The sequence below is a fragment of the Corapipo altera genome, unplaced genomic scaffold (genome assembly GCF_003945725.1).
Source record: "Corapipo altera isolate COAL_440 unplaced genomic scaffold, ASM394572v1 61286, whole genome shotgun sequence".
Taxonomy (NCBI): Eukaryota; Metazoa; Chordata; class Aves; order Passeriformes; family Pipridae; genus Corapipo; species Corapipo altera.
This window is the reverse complement of record NW_020884907.1, coordinates 788,903-804,011: the sequence shown is the minus strand read 5'-3', so window position 1 is coordinate 804,011 and position 15,109 is coordinate 788,903. Positions and strand designations below refer to the sequence as shown.

General features: G+C 40.2%; 1 protein-coding gene across 6 annotated transcripts in view; it reads left to right on the top strand.

Annotated features, from left to right (window-relative positions):
* Nucleotides 1-15,109, top strand: part of SEMA6A (semaphorin 6A) — a 134,807-nt gene that overhangs the window by 79,646 nt on the left and 40,052 nt on the right. For all 6 annotated transcript variants that reach the window (XM_027652479.1, XM_027652477.1, XM_027652478.1 and 3 more), the window contains 7 exons: nt 606-696; nt 3,943-4,062; nt 5,113-5,201; nt 6,106-6,323; nt 9,810-9,941; nt 13,244-13,399; nt 14,790-14,966. In XM_027652479.1, coding sequence (XP_027508280.1) covers nt 606-696; nt 3,943-4,062; nt 5,113-5,201; nt 6,106-6,323; nt 9,810-9,941; nt 13,244-13,399; nt 14,790-14,966 — 983 coding nt within the window. The remainder of the gene's footprint in view (nt 1-605; nt 697-3,942; nt 4,063-5,112; nt 5,202-6,105; nt 6,324-9,809; nt 9,942-13,243; nt 13,400-14,789; nt 14,967-15,109) is intronic.

The following is a 15,109-nucleotide window of genomic DNA, read 5'->3' as shown; positions in this document are numbered from 1 at the left end:
TAAGAGGATTTCTCCATGAGACAGACTCAACTGATAGTAAAGCTTGAAGAGCATCTTTCTGAGTATGCAAATCAAGGAAGAGAGCACCAGTGTTGAGACTAGAGCAGAAGGATCTCCGAACCTGGAGGAGGAAAATGCACATAGAGATAATTGTTCTAATGTTGTTTCTTCTGACTGCTGTGGTTTGCAGTCTTTTGTGTGTGTAAGAGCGTCTCTGTTAGGTCCCTGTTGAGGATAAATTTTGAAGCCTTGCCAGAACCATAGACCACATAGCTGCTACAGTTCAAAACAAAGCTTGTGTACAGATAGAATATAGACTGAAGACTTTTGTAAAATATGTTGTGTTATTAGTGATAATAACACAAGTTATTAGTTCCGAATAAGAATGATTAGTTCCGAAAGAATGCCTGACTTACTGGACAACACTTTCTTCAGACTGATTTTATTTAACAGCATGATTTTTCTCAGGTTTTTACTTCATAGTCAGGAACAGAGTTAGAGAAAGGACCTTCCTGCCTGCCCAGAAAAGAAGAACACAGTCATCAGCCTAATTTTGGGTATGAAGTTCTGTTTCTCTATCTGAGGAGCTCCCTTTGGTTTTTCAGATGGATACCTTGGAGTTCCTAGGAGATGAATTCAGTGGAATGGCCAGGTGCCCTTATGATGCAAAGCATGCCAACGTTGCGTTGTTTGCAGGTAAATTCATGGAGGTAAACTTTTGCTTTCTGTCCTGAAACCCAGGCTTGCCATAACACTGTGCCTCTTGTTTGAGTCCAGAATGCCTAAATCTAAAGGGTAGCAAGGGGAGAGAACAATGACTAAAAATAGCGGGCATGAGGAAATCCCTAGCAAAAAAGCCTTCCTTGCTCATAAACATTGCCTGAAACTTCAGTTTCCTGATTCAGTATTTCGGTATTTCCTGTATTCTTGATAATATGACCAATGAGGCACAATTTCTGGTGGCATCCAGCTTCTGTAAAAGTCAAAGGAAGTCAAAGCTTGTGTGAACTTTAATGAGGATTGGGCAGGATGTTCTCTTTAACAACTCTAAGCCTAAGTTAACATTCATAATAAAAAGAAGTTAGGGAAAATGCTGTGTTGTGCCCTTTTCTAGAGCTAGAAGGCAATGAAAATTGATTTTATTTTAAAGCTGAAAACATTTCAGTATGGTCTTACCAGCTGTTGTAGGCAATGGAGAGAACTGTGTTGGTTAGAGGTGATTTATACTGAATGCAGCAGATGCAATTAGCTCTAATTTCTTCTACAATAGTTAGAAAATAGTTAGAAAAAGTGAGAGCTTATAATGGGGTTAATTTTGGCTGTGTAGTATTTTTGTATGTCTCTTCATGAATTCCTGATTAAATTTTTTCTTTATTGAACTTCTCTTAGAGTGAATCCTGGTGATCTGGTTTTAGATTAGGCTGTAAAATAGGCGGTGAAGAAAATAAAGAAGTCATCCAGGATAATGTCAGTCCTCTTCAACAGGTGTAATGCTAGAAAGCAGAGCCTGGATGCTCACATGGAAATATTTAAGAGTGCAAAAGTATTTCAGCCACTCTCAACTGAGTCTGTGGCCAAAGGGCTCTATTAAGCACTACTGTGTTTGAGGTATCATCGTCTGCCTCACAAAGGAGAGTTTCTTTAACAGGTTTCATTTTTTTTAATTTTTTTTTTTTTACTCTTTGTACTGTAAATAAATGGGTCCTTTTGTTTCAAGAATAATGGTGATGATGATGGTGGTAGTATGTAATTTCTTAATTACACTTAAAAGAACATACAGGAGAAATTCTCTAATTGAAGCAGGTAATTCATAAAGCATGGGAAGAAAAAAGCAGCTTCAGAGAAATAATTTTCCCATGTATCTCAGATTCCCTATCCTCAAGGCCGTCTGAATGACCTTTCAGAAGGGCCTTTTTCAGTATACTGGCCAAGAAAGCATTTGTGACCAGCCTGTTGTAAACATTCACTTTGCATGCAGATGAAGTTTGGTAAGATGACTCCCACTTTGCCATAATAAGAAATCTTCGTATTATTTGAAAATAAAGAGAATATTTATAGAAATGGTCATACTCTTTCATGGTGATTCAGAATAAATTTGATATTGTTCAAATAAATGCTTGTAGAATATACCCTGTAAATCTACTGTTTTACAAACCATACATATTGATACCCATGATAATTTTTCAGAGTGCAGTGAAAAGCCGCTTCAGAGCAGTTTGGGGCACTAATCCAGGTCGTCTAAGTTTGTTGGGTGCACTTATGTGAATATGGCTCCTTACAGCCTGTAGCTATTACAGCTGATATGTGGGAATTGTAACTGGTCACATGGTATTCAGGAACTTGGCAGGAAAGAAAATAAATGCGTGGTTGTATTAACAGGAGTTCAGACATCCATATCTAAACAATTCAGCTTTTTATTCTATTTTAAATTTGGGTTTCGTATCAGCAGAGGGGGATGTGGTAATTATTTTTTCTGTTTTGCTAAATAAAAATGCTCATTTTGAAGTAGCCAGATAAGGACAAGAATTGCATGACTCAGAACAAGGCATACAATTCTGCTAATGAAGAACAGTCTGAATTTTAAATCTGGAGCTGAAATTCACAGAATCAGAGATTGTTAGAGTTAGAAGGGACCTCTGGAGGTCATCTAGTCCAACCCCCCTGCCAAGGCAGGGTCACCTAGGGAAGGTTATACAATGCATCCAGGTGGGTTTTGAATGTCTCCAGAGAGGGAGAACCCACGACCTCCCTGGGAAACCTGTTCCAGTGCTCTGCCACCCTCAGTGTAAAGAAGTTCTTCCTCATGTAGAGGTGGAACTTCTTGTGTTCTAGTTTATGGCCAGTGCTCCCTGTCATGTTGCTGGGCACCACTGAAAAGAGTCTGGCACAATCCTCTTGGCACAGACCTTTGACATCTTTATATGCATTAATGAGTTCTCCTCTCAGTCTTAAAGTAAATGATGTCTGAAAGTACAATGAGGAGACCTTGACCAATAAAAGCCTCTGTGCTTTGTCCTGGGTATGTCCCCAGTGCTGCTACCTTCAGCATAATCTCTGTTAAAGGAGATGTAGGCAATTCTAGTTTTTATGCAATGCAACAGAGGCACAAGTTTCTGTCCTCATGCTGCAATGCTTGTGCGCCTACCAGACATCATGTTTCAAGATCTATCTCACACATGAAAACAGTCCTGTACAGTTACCATGACCTGCAAACAGATTAGGCAACAAATAAAATTTAAAAATGTTGCTAAATCTCGTGTTTTTACCTCCTGATAGTGTTGCATCTTTTGGTTGTCCTTGGGGTGCCATTTTATAGACCCTTTCTTATCACTAGTCCTCCACTTCTTAAGAGAGTAGAATGCATAATTCATGCCTAAAATGCATGTTAGAAAAGAAACATTGACGAGCAATCCTCCTCCATCTCTTTGCATCGCTGTTTCGGCAGGGCTCCCAGCACGCTATTTAATTTTTTCCTAGTGATCTTTGGCAGAGGAAAAGTGCTCTCAAGAGGAGAATTTTTCGTAAGTGTCAATTAGCCTACAGTCTCCAAGACCTGTCTGGTTTGCCCTCCCAGTTAAAACTAACAGTTCTGTTATATTTGTTTTGCTCACATACTTGTGCAGGATTTCTGAGCATTGAACCAGAGGCTTGTGCAGAAAAACTGGATAAGGTAGTTCAGTATGACATACCTGAACTGGAGAAGAATTATTCCATAAGGTGTCTTCTCCTACAGCATCCCTCTGAAATTACCATTTTGCAAACTAATGACTTGCTTTTGTTCAGTACTCAGTCCCATTTACCCAGCTGGATTTTTTTCTCTCCAGTATTCCTAAGGAGATCGTGATAGTTTTGTGTTCTCCACCTCATTTGACTGGTGATAGAAAGCAATTGTATTATTTGTAATGCTCCTTCCCCTTTGTTTCTTCTTTCCTTACTCCCCAGAGGGAAAGCTGTATTCTGCCACAGTGACCGACTTCCTTGCAATAGATGCAGTCATATACCGGAGCCTTGGAGACAGCCCAACTCTGCGAACAGTTAAACATGACTCCAAGTGGTTGAAAGGTAGATAAACACACACAATGAAAAAAGCGGCATCTCTGATGAGAGACTTTGATTCCTGACAGGCCTCTTTGTCATTTCACCAGTGCTTTCTGGCAGAAAGCAGGAACTAGATTACACCTCTTGCTTACCCTGATCTGTTTATCTCTTCCTCTCTTCTCCTGATCCCAAGTTACTGGACCTGACAGAACCTGTGAGCTAGGTAGATCAGAATATGTGTCCCGGTGAGCTTTCCAAGCTGAAATCCACCAGTTTACATCTGTTGGATTGGAACTTGCAGGGCTCAGTGTGCTTTGGCTGTGTTTGAAAATATTCCTGCCACAGGACTTTTAGGTAACAGTCAAGGCTTTATGAAGTATAGAAGGTTTATCTAGTAACGTTAAGATTCATTAATGAAAATAAATTATGGGAATATTGCACAAAGCCTTTCTGTTATAGTTCTTAGGGACTGTACTGCTGTCATTAAATTAGGCAATTTCTGTGCTTTAAATGCCCCCATTGTTAAGAATGGTGCTGTTTAGCTTTATGGAGGTGTTAGGAATAGTTAGCATTTGTAGTGATTTTAAGTTAGCATTTTAGAGTGAGCAAAGCCATAGTTTGAAGTCTTTTTCTGCATGCAGAAATGTTTTGCCAGACGTCAACTTTAGCTGTCCCACTTTGCTTGATGCTGCAGACACATGTGGGCAGAAACCGTTACCTGGTTTGTTATTCACTCCACTCACAGCCTGCATGCCATAAAGAGCACTGCTTGGACCCCTCAGGCATACAGTTATAAATGCCTGTTTACTTCTCCTCTTGCTCCATGCTGGGCGGACATATTAGAGGCAAAGACTTAACTACTTTGCAGCGATGGTGCACAGACTTGTCCCCAGTTCTCCTGTCCCCAGACAGTGATTCTTCTGTGATGATGTTGTTAGTTCTGAAAACTGATCAAGTTTGTCAAATGCAGATGTTTCACTCTGGATATTAAGTGTGAATGTATTTGACTTCTCTTGGCATGCTATATGCTGTATGTGGTGCCTAAATAGGATATCTTCGGTTGTTTTTTTCTAGAACCATACTTTGTTCAGGCAGTGGACTATGGCAATTACATATACTTCTTCTTCCGGGAAATAGCAGTGGAGTACAACAGCATGGGAAAGGTAAGGGCAAAAACATTGCCTTGAATGACTTTGTTAGATTCAGGAGGAGGAAAACTTATGCTATTCTTGGACCAGTGCTGTTAGGAGTGACCTTGAAATGAGCACTATAAATCATGATGAAAAGGTCATCATTTTGAGAGGATTCCTATTGCTCAAGCCAAAAGGTTGGTTGGAGTGAAACATTGCACTGTCTTGAAAGGAAACTGTGGTTTCTTACAGTGATGGTTTATGCTGGAGTCGCTTTTCTGAAATTATAAAAAGCTTAAGGCTAATGTAGTTAGTTCAGTATAGTAGATAATTGTTAAAAATGGATTCCAAAGAAGGGAAATATTTTTCTGTAAGAAATATGAATTGGAGTGCTGAGTAAACAGGTGTAGGAATTTTGTGCTCTGCTATTCTGCAAAGAATAATTAAACACTTTTTGCATTTTTGCTAATTTCACAATAGCTTTCTGACTAAGCAGTCAGAAAAGCTGACCAAGGTCACAAAGGTGGAGAGCAGGAATAAAAGCCCAGCAAGATTTGCATAGTTTTTAAGTGCTGAAAACACAAGAGTCAGAGCAGGCAGTGTGGGTTGCAGGGATTGTGAATATGAAATGTGCTTTTGTTTGGGGAAATAGAAAGCTAAGCAGTCTGTATGGAAATGAGTTTTATATGGGTTGAGAACAGATCTCCTGAAGGATTTATGGCTGTATAGTAAATGCCACAGTCTTATCTTTCATAGCACACTGTTCCAAAGCTTAATTTTTCTCGTGTTTCTTATTTGTCACAAATTACAGAAATGTGGTATTAAATTAAGCACCTTGCTGTGTTATTCCAAATGTTTTAAAAGCAGTATTCCAGCAAAATCTTTGGTTCAAACAGTCATTTAATTTTCTCCATTATTTTTGCTCTATTCCTTCCAGGTAGTTTTCCCAAGGGTGGCCCAGGTTTGCAAAAATGACATGGGAGGATCTCAGAGAGTGCTGGAAAAACAGTGGACTTCCTTTCTCAAGGCCCGGTTGAACTGCTCAGTTCCTGGTGATTCACACTTCTACTTCAACATACTGCAGGCAGTTACAGATGTTATCCATTTCAATGGCCGGGATGTTGTTTTAGCTACATTCTCCACTCCATATAATAGGTAATAGGCACAGTAACCTTTTACCTTCTATTTCCTTTATATTTTGCTTTTCAGTGCAGTTTCTTTTCACTTATGAAGGTACAAGAAGTGATTGCTCATACACTATAATTATTATGTGCCATGCACTTACCAATAGTTTGTGTTTCATTTTAAGGAACCCTGGTGTTGCTTATTGCATTTTATATCTGATGACTAAAAGCAGCTTTGAGCCATTTACTATTGGGACACATTCCTTGGACATACTTTTCTATCCATTGGAATAATTCACACCAGCCACCAAGAAGTGTTACAGCATGTAACTTGCAGAATGTTATTCCAAAGAGAAAATACCATTTTTTTTCCTCACAAAAGAAAGGACTGGGTCTGCCAAGAACCACATTATCTCCTTCCCTTTATTTCTTGCATCCCTGCTGACTCTTGCATTGATCCTTGACCCTGCATTGACCTTGCTGACCTTTGACTCTCCTGGGAGATTCAAGGTCCTAAGCTGTCTTGCTGGCTGGGAAGAAGCGTCCCCAGACCACCTATTTCATGGTTTGCGTGTTTATCCAAAAGTGTGCATTTACCTGCAAAGACTTTATTACTGTTACACATTATAACATGTTTCTCCGGAGTTTATTAGAAGTTTTATCCAACTGTTGAGGACTCCCGGAGAAGTTAAAATAAAATAGTAACATTCTAATTAAAAACTATATTGCAACTTCACAGAGTAACATTTGAGCAAAATGGGAGCTTCGTTAGTGAAATTCATCTAGTTTTGCTGTACACTTGCTACCTCTTGTCAAAGCCTGACCTCAATGAGGTCATTCACAGAACTGACTTCAAATGAGAGTAAACCTGAGCCTGTAATATATAATCACTGCTTTTGACGTCAAAACAATAGGAACTGCAATGGAATAATTATGCTACCAGTAGGGAATACAAGCTTAAATTAAGATGATCTCTTTGCATGCAATCTGGCTTAATAAAAACAAGTGAACAAACAGAGATTCAACGTCAGAAAATAGATTATATCTTGCAATTATCTCAAAATTAAGATTGTCTTCCCATTCTGCTAGTATTTCCTGTGGTGTGTCATGAATAACTCTTTTCCTTAAAGCTTGCATTTTAAAATGTAAGTTCTTGGTGTAAAAATCAAGATACTATTTTATAGGCCCCAGTTTTTGCCAGACACTGAAGATGACAGGAAGCGTATATTCTTGAAGACACCTTGTTAGGCAGACCTGGCAGCCAGGAGGGCCAACAATGTCCTAGGGGGCATCAGGCAAAGCATCACCAGTTGGTCAGGGGAGGTGATTGTCCTGCCCTGCTCTGCATTGGGGCAGCCTCACCTTGAATATTGTGTGCAGTTTTGGGCACCACAGTGTAAGAAGGATGCTAAACTATTAGAGGCATCCAAAGGAGGGCTACAAAGATGGTGAAGAGCCTTGAGGGGAAGCCATATGAGGAAAAGCTGAAGTCACCTGGTGTGTTCAGCCTGGAAAAGAGGAGACTGAGGGGTGGGGCAAGCACTGATCTCTTCTCTGTGGTGACCAGTGACAGGACCCAAGGGAAGGGCCTAAAGTTGTGTCAGGGAGGCTTAGGTTGGAGATCGGGAAAAGGTTCTTCACCCAGAGGGTGGTTGGGCAGTGGAACAGGCTTCCCAGGGAAGTGGTCGCAGCACCAAGCCTGAGAGAGTTCAAGAAGTGTTTGGACAACACTCTCAGGCACATGGTGGGATTCTTGGGGTGGTCCAGTGCAGGGCCAGGAAGTGGACTTCAGTGATCCTTGTGGGTCACTTCCAATTCAGGATATTCTATGATTCTGTGAAATCTCCAACATGGATGTATCTCTTTCATTCCTCCTTCACTAAGGAAAAGCTGCAACAAATACCTTTGGTCTCTGGAACAAAATTTCCCCCTAGAGTGAACTGTAAGAGATTCCTCAGTCTAGTCTAAGGTCACTCAGGGTAGAAGCTGGTGATGGATTGCAGTCCAGTGGCTCGGAGATGGCATGGCTGCCACCCGCAGCACTCCATCCTTACCACTTCATTGTGCTACAGACCTGCAAACTGCCATCCTTAATAGTAAAAGATATTGCAATCCTCTAACCACAGCAATCCCTCCATCATGTTGAGCACAATTCTCAGCACTTTTAGTTCTGTAAACACACCCCAAGATTTTAGGTTCGTTTTTTTCTTTACAACTGAATTCAGCAAAATGCAAAATCTTATTGCTAGAGTGGATTTTGAGGTGTCTTTTAGGGGAGAGGGCCTCTCTGTGGCCACATATACCCTTGACCATGTTTTACGTCAACATACGTGGGACTGCCTCCATTTTAAACTACTGTTGGGTAGTATCACGTTAATATAGAGCTTCGAAGTTTCCCTCCCTGTAAAAGCACAATCTGTGGATATCAAAGTAAGACTTATACTGTCCCCCTACTTATTTTTCTTCAGTAACACGCATTTTGAAACCTTTTAATATGCAAACTGTTATTTTTCTATCAATTTATATACCTTTATGAGTTTAGTTTATTCTCTGTAACAGTATTACAGTTACTGTATTTTGTCTCTGGGTATAATAAACTACTAGATAAAAACAGGATTGAAAGCCTCAGCCAGCTGAGTTCATGCTGTTTGCACAATAAAATCAAGTGGTGAAAGCCAGACACAAAGAGAGTAGTTCATGTATAAAAAAGAAAAGAATAGTAGTTCATGTATAAAAAAAAGGAAAGGTGGATAAATGAATAATTCATGTTTCCAAGTGACTGACCATGGGAAACCCCTAAGACTTTCAGAAACTATGTAGGTAACAATATAATTATGTTTAGACAATACTGTTGTACAGTTGCATGTAAATATTCAAAAAGTTGAAATTTGCAACATTATGATCTAAAAACAACATTGAATTTGCTTCTGTAAGCTCTTTACATCTCATTGAGTACAGCAAATTCCTGAGCACAGTTAACTCCTTTCCATTGGGAAAACTTTGTGGAGGTCAGGCCATGGGAGGATGGAGTAATTACACATAAATGCCAGGTCAATGGCACATTGCAGCACACTTTCAGTTTGATTAGCACCAACTTCTGAACTGTGTACAGTATATTTTTTGAGGCATGACAGGGACTGTGAGAGTTAGTACTGAGAGATGTTATGACTTACAGGAACGTAGATTTCCAAATAATGGGCTTTGAATGAGACTGGCCATTACTCTTCATACATTGCCAGTGGTAGCCAGAGTTTCCCAGATTCTTTCCCTTCTTCAAGATCATTGCAATTACCTCTTTTTGTAGAGGGTTTGAAACAAATTCTGCTGGCAGGAGCTGTCTGCTGATTGGTATGTTTCAGGCTTTTGCATGGGGCTGGCTTTTCCTGTCAATACTAGATTTAGAGTACAGAAGTGAGTAGCCTGTAACACTAAGACTCCTACAGAGCATGTTTTTTGCTCAAGGTTTTATGCATAACTGCGGAATGAGTAACAATTTCTGGGAAATGTTACCTTGCAGCATCCCTGGCTCTGCAGTCTGTGCCTATGACATGCTTGACATTGCCAATGTATTTACTGGGAGATTCAAAGAACAAAAGTCTCCAGACTCCACATGGACACCAGTTCCTGATGAACGAGTGCCCAAGCCCAGGTACATTTCATGTATGATGATATTGTTGTGTTCCTTCATGCAGGTTTTTTGGTAATTTGAAGAGCCTTGTAAGGTGCAGATATAATTATACATGTTGCAACAGTAAAATAGAAGTTCAGTTGAATTTGGATCTAAAGTATACAATCGAGAATTTTTCCACTTAAAGAAGATTTGTGTAGCATAAATCAGGCCAGCATCAGATTCACTTGGTCAGAATAATCACTTCAGAGTGGTGTGAATTACACACCTGTTGCAAATTGGTTCGGTAATGGATATATGTTATTGCAAAGCCTGCACCAGTTTTGTAGTTTGCTGTTCTGTGATTAACATGGAATTTAAGTACCACAGTGGATGCATTATGGAAAGAAAAAAAGAGCATTCCGCCAAACTGGAGATTCGGTTTGCCTCATTCCTCCTGTGAGTTGTTTTCCCTATTTCCACTTCCTTCATGTTTCCATGCACCTCCTCTATTACACTCTCTTTGTACTTCCTGAAAGTACCCATTTCATACAAAATGCTGTTGACAGACAGTTGTTAACTCATTTACACCAGTCTCATTTTGCTCTGAGCTATTGATATGCATGTAGATAAATAAAATTCATTTATCTCAGTTAAGCTCTATCACTCAAATGCATGTTTTACATTGCTTGTGATACCTTATTTAACTTTAAAAGAAAAACACATCTGGAGTACTCTGTGCAGTATTTAGTACCACAATATGTCACCTATTAGAGACATCCAAAGGAGGGCAACAAGGATGGTGAAGGGCCTTGAGGGGAAGCCATACAGGGAGTGACTGACGTCACTTGGTTTGTTCAGCCTGGAAAACAGGAGACTGAGGGGAGACCTCATTGCATTTACAACTTCCTTGTACAGAGAAGAGGAGGGGAAGGCACTGATCTCTTCTCTGTGGTGACAGGACCCAAGGGAAGGGCCTAAAGTTGTGTCAGGGGAGGCTTAGGTTGGAGATCGGGAAAAGGTTCTTCACCCAGAGGGTGGTTGGGCAGTGGAACAGGCTTCCCAGGGAAGTGGTCGCAGCACCAAGCCTGAGAGAGTTCAAGAAGTGTTTGGACAACACTCTCAGGCACATGGTGGGATTCTTGGGGTTGTCCAGTGCAGGGCCAGGAAGTGGACCTCAGTGATCCTTGTGGATCGCTTCCAGTTCAGGATACTGTGTGATTCTATGATTTTACAAAGCTTTATGGTGGCTTTGTGAGCTTCTGCCTAATCTGAATTTGGTCCACCATGTTTTGGAATTGCCAAATGTAGCATTCCTGTGCTGTCTTTATTCTGAAGTTGTCTCTAAAGAGAAGAACTTGGAGGTGACTGGGAAATCTGGCAAATTCTGTGTTTGTTTTCAGTCTGAGACTTGGTAAGGCACCTTCAAGCACTGTTGCTGGATTTTTTTCTGCATTCTTCAGTATTTCAACAAGTTGTTGACATGATAGGCTGCCATGGGACTGTAAGGCTGCCCAACAGCTCCAAGGTCATTTGTTTAGAACTTACTCAGATAGTGAATATTGTCAGGGAAGAGGGAAAGGAGAAGGACAAATCTCTTTCAGTGGGAAGGAAGATAAGCAAGTTGCATTATGAGTTTGGGATGAGCAGGCTAACAGTTATGATAATGATGGGATAATACTTCTCTTTTTAAGCCTTCAAGAGATAATGTGAGGTGAATTTTGAACACTATTTCATGTAACATTTGGCCATCAATCTGCTTAACAGAAGTAATCACTACTTCTAACTCATGTTGAAGTACATGAGAGGCACCTTTGAAATAAGGCCATTTTTAATATCTTAAAATGGTGCAGAAGGAATTCTGCCCCTATTGATCCCAATATTTCTCAGAAACCTACTGGAGCCTTTCAGGGGCCTTGCTTCCCTGTTTGGCCAAACAGCAGGGTTTACTTGGCATTATGTTTACTGGATTAAACCAGTTTTGAGATTAAAACAGGATTAATCCAATCATGCAATTAGGATTTAGGAGTAAATAGGCCTCCAGCTTAGATATACAGAAAGCCTAAGCACCATGGTGCCAGAAGGTGTAGGCTGCTCCCTCGAGTTCTCTGGGAATGTTGCCTCATGAGTCAGAGCCCTTGCAGGGACCTAGGAAACTAGTGATACCCTTGGTTTCTCCTTCTCTTCCTCTTTTGCTAGTTCTACGTGCAGTTACAAGACAACCAAAATATTTTGGATATGAAGAGGCAAGAGGACACAGTGTCTACATGTAGTTTTCATTCCTCAGCTCATATGGGACCAGAGTTGTCGATGCAGCTGGTTCCTTCCAGTCCTATGCTACCTTCCTACATAAGATTTATTTACCTAATGTTTGAATATTTATCTGAATTTGAGCAACTCATATGATAGGACCAGTGTTGTATTTTGTTCAGGTTGACATTACTCCATTGATGTCAGTGACTATCCACATAAAAGTAGATGAAAATTGGATGCTGCTGTTTGTTTGTGAGTGAATGGTCCATCTTTCATCTTCCCATCTCACAGTGGCTCAAGGATTTGAAGAGTCATAGTGCTCTAGAAAATGACATCAAATGCACCTTTTGTTATAGAAAATGGCCCACAAAATACAAACAACAGGCAAAGCATTTTTCTGCTTCCTTTGTAGAGATGGCTTGTCCAGGCACGAAATTTAAGCTACCTCTTAGGATCAGGGTAGATTTTAGAAATAAGGTGAGCCATTTTGCATTTAAAATGCACAGAATGATAGATAACATTTCAGTGAAAGTCCTCAAAGTGCTATCATTCTTAAATCATCTCATCCAAATTAAGTGAAAGGTAAAACCAATGTTTACATGGATGCTATCTGTGTTGTCTTCTGCTGTACTCTGCTTTCTACCAGACAGGACTGAAAGTGGCATTCTTTCACGCCTTGTTAAAAAAATCAACTTCCTTCTGTATTATAGGGACTGCTTTTATTCCACGAAAGATCAGTCAACTAGGGAAGTTACAAACAGGAAAGTACCTGTGCCAGTCGGCAGAATCAAGCCAAGTGCATGCATGCAGTGATTAGGTTCCATGTGAGTGGATAAACTACAAACGCTCTGTGTAACACTCCTGATGAAGAAATGCCTTTGTGCTTTTAGGTGACGTGAAGTTCTTTTGAATGGAGGATAGAACAAGATTTTAGGCTTACTTTGAGGGGCTGAACAAGTCCACTAGACTTCTCAATCCTCCATTTAAACTTTTGTAAAGCACATCAGATTTCAGTGAGGGCCTCATAACAAAAGGAGGTTTGCTCTTGATGTCAAATAAATTTTCTGGTTTTACTCTCTTGTTTTACATAGGCCTGGTTGCTGTGCTGGCTCTGCATCATTAGAAAAATATGTAACATCTAATGAGTTCCCAGATGATACTCTGAACTTCATCAAAACACATCCACTGATGGATGAGGCTGTACCTTCAATTGTTAATCGACCCTGGTTCCTGAGAACAATGGTCAGGTACGTACCACTAAGTGAACTCTTGTCCTCATTGTAGCTGTCAAGTTGTGCTAATAGCCGTGTTCCAAGTACTCTCCAACTCTGTAAATGTCCTTGGTGTGCTGGGCATGAATCCAGCAAGGAGTGGTGGCAGAGCTGAGCAGATGCTGCAGAACTCCCTGAGCAGCTTTCAAGATAGGAAAAACCCTCAGTCCTTTCCAATCACGCTATGCTGAAACCGGATCTTGGAGGAAATGCTGTGCAGGGAAGGTTGACCTACCTGTCAGTGTTTGAGAATGGCTCTGTAGAAAAATTTGGGCAAGGATCAGCAGACAACTCAGGAATATGTATACAGGATACAAACATGTCTGCCAGGATATGTTCACAGGATATGTAGATGTATGTCAGGTTATGTACTGGTATGCTTTAATGTTTGCAAAAGTATATAGGCATAAGTAATCACATAGTCTGTATCCTTTCTATGGCAACAAAAGGTAAATAATAACAGATTTGAACAAAGGCTCATACATCAACAAGTGGTAAATACACCATCACTTTCCTATCAAAATATATTCTCACTCTTTACTGTGGTCACTATACTACTTATCTACCTTCCAGCTGTGAGCAGAATAATATAACTAACTTTTGCCATATTTTTCTCTCTTCGTCTGAACAAGGGTGGAGTTTTGTGCTGGGCAGTGTTTAGCTCTGAAGAATCAGACTTTAGTAATGTGTCTTATCTCAGGTTTTTATGTCAGGTTTTATGCCTCCAACCAAAGATGAGAGCAGCAAACTCTGCAGAGTGCTTCCCCTTGATAGCCAGTACCAGCTAACTGCTACCAAATTACCAGTATATTCATTTTCAATAAATTGAGTCATCCCAAGATTCGATATCACCCCAGTACTGAATTCGCTTGGTGGGGGTTGTATTTTTCATGAGGTAAAAAGGTGTTTAGTATTTTAATATTGTACTGGCACAGCTTTTCCTAACCAAAAAAAAGTTGAATCTAATTCAGTTATCATTATTGCTGCTTTTAATGTGACAGAGCATGAAATTTTGAAGAAGTTCACCATGCTGACTGTCTTTCCCTGCCTGAAGAAATTACCAGGCTTTTCCTTTTGATCAGAACGATAATTCCTAAATGCCCTCAGACTCTTAACATCCCTTCAGTTTTCTGCAGACAATTCTGCTTGCTATTGGTCATATGGACATGCAAACACATGAAAATTCCCCAACATCTGGGGAGCCAAACTGGTGCAGTCTGTGTTGACTTATAGGCAGGTAGGAAAAGTGCTCCAATATGTTATATAGTTGCTAGAAGGCTGCAATGCAGTTATCTGAAGTGGCAAAAGTGATTAAAAAATTACGATCTAACCTCAAATGATGCAAAATGCTGTATTTTTATTTTAGATACCGACTGACCAAAATTGCTGTGGACTCTGCTGCTGGGCCTTATCAGAACTACACCGTGGTTTTCTTGGGGTCAGAGAAGGGAATCATCCTGAAGTTCTTAGCACGGACAGGAAACACTGGTTTCCTAAATGACAGCCTTTTCCTGGAGGAGATCAATGTTTACAATCCTGAAAAGTGTGTATCTGATTCTTTGTAGTCATGTATGGGTGACTTTGAACTTCTGATTTCCCAGAGAGTAGTTTATCCCACAGAAAGGGAAGTGGTTAGAGAAGCCAAGTATTTTCAGTAATTTTAAATTGTTTGGGGAGGGGATGTCT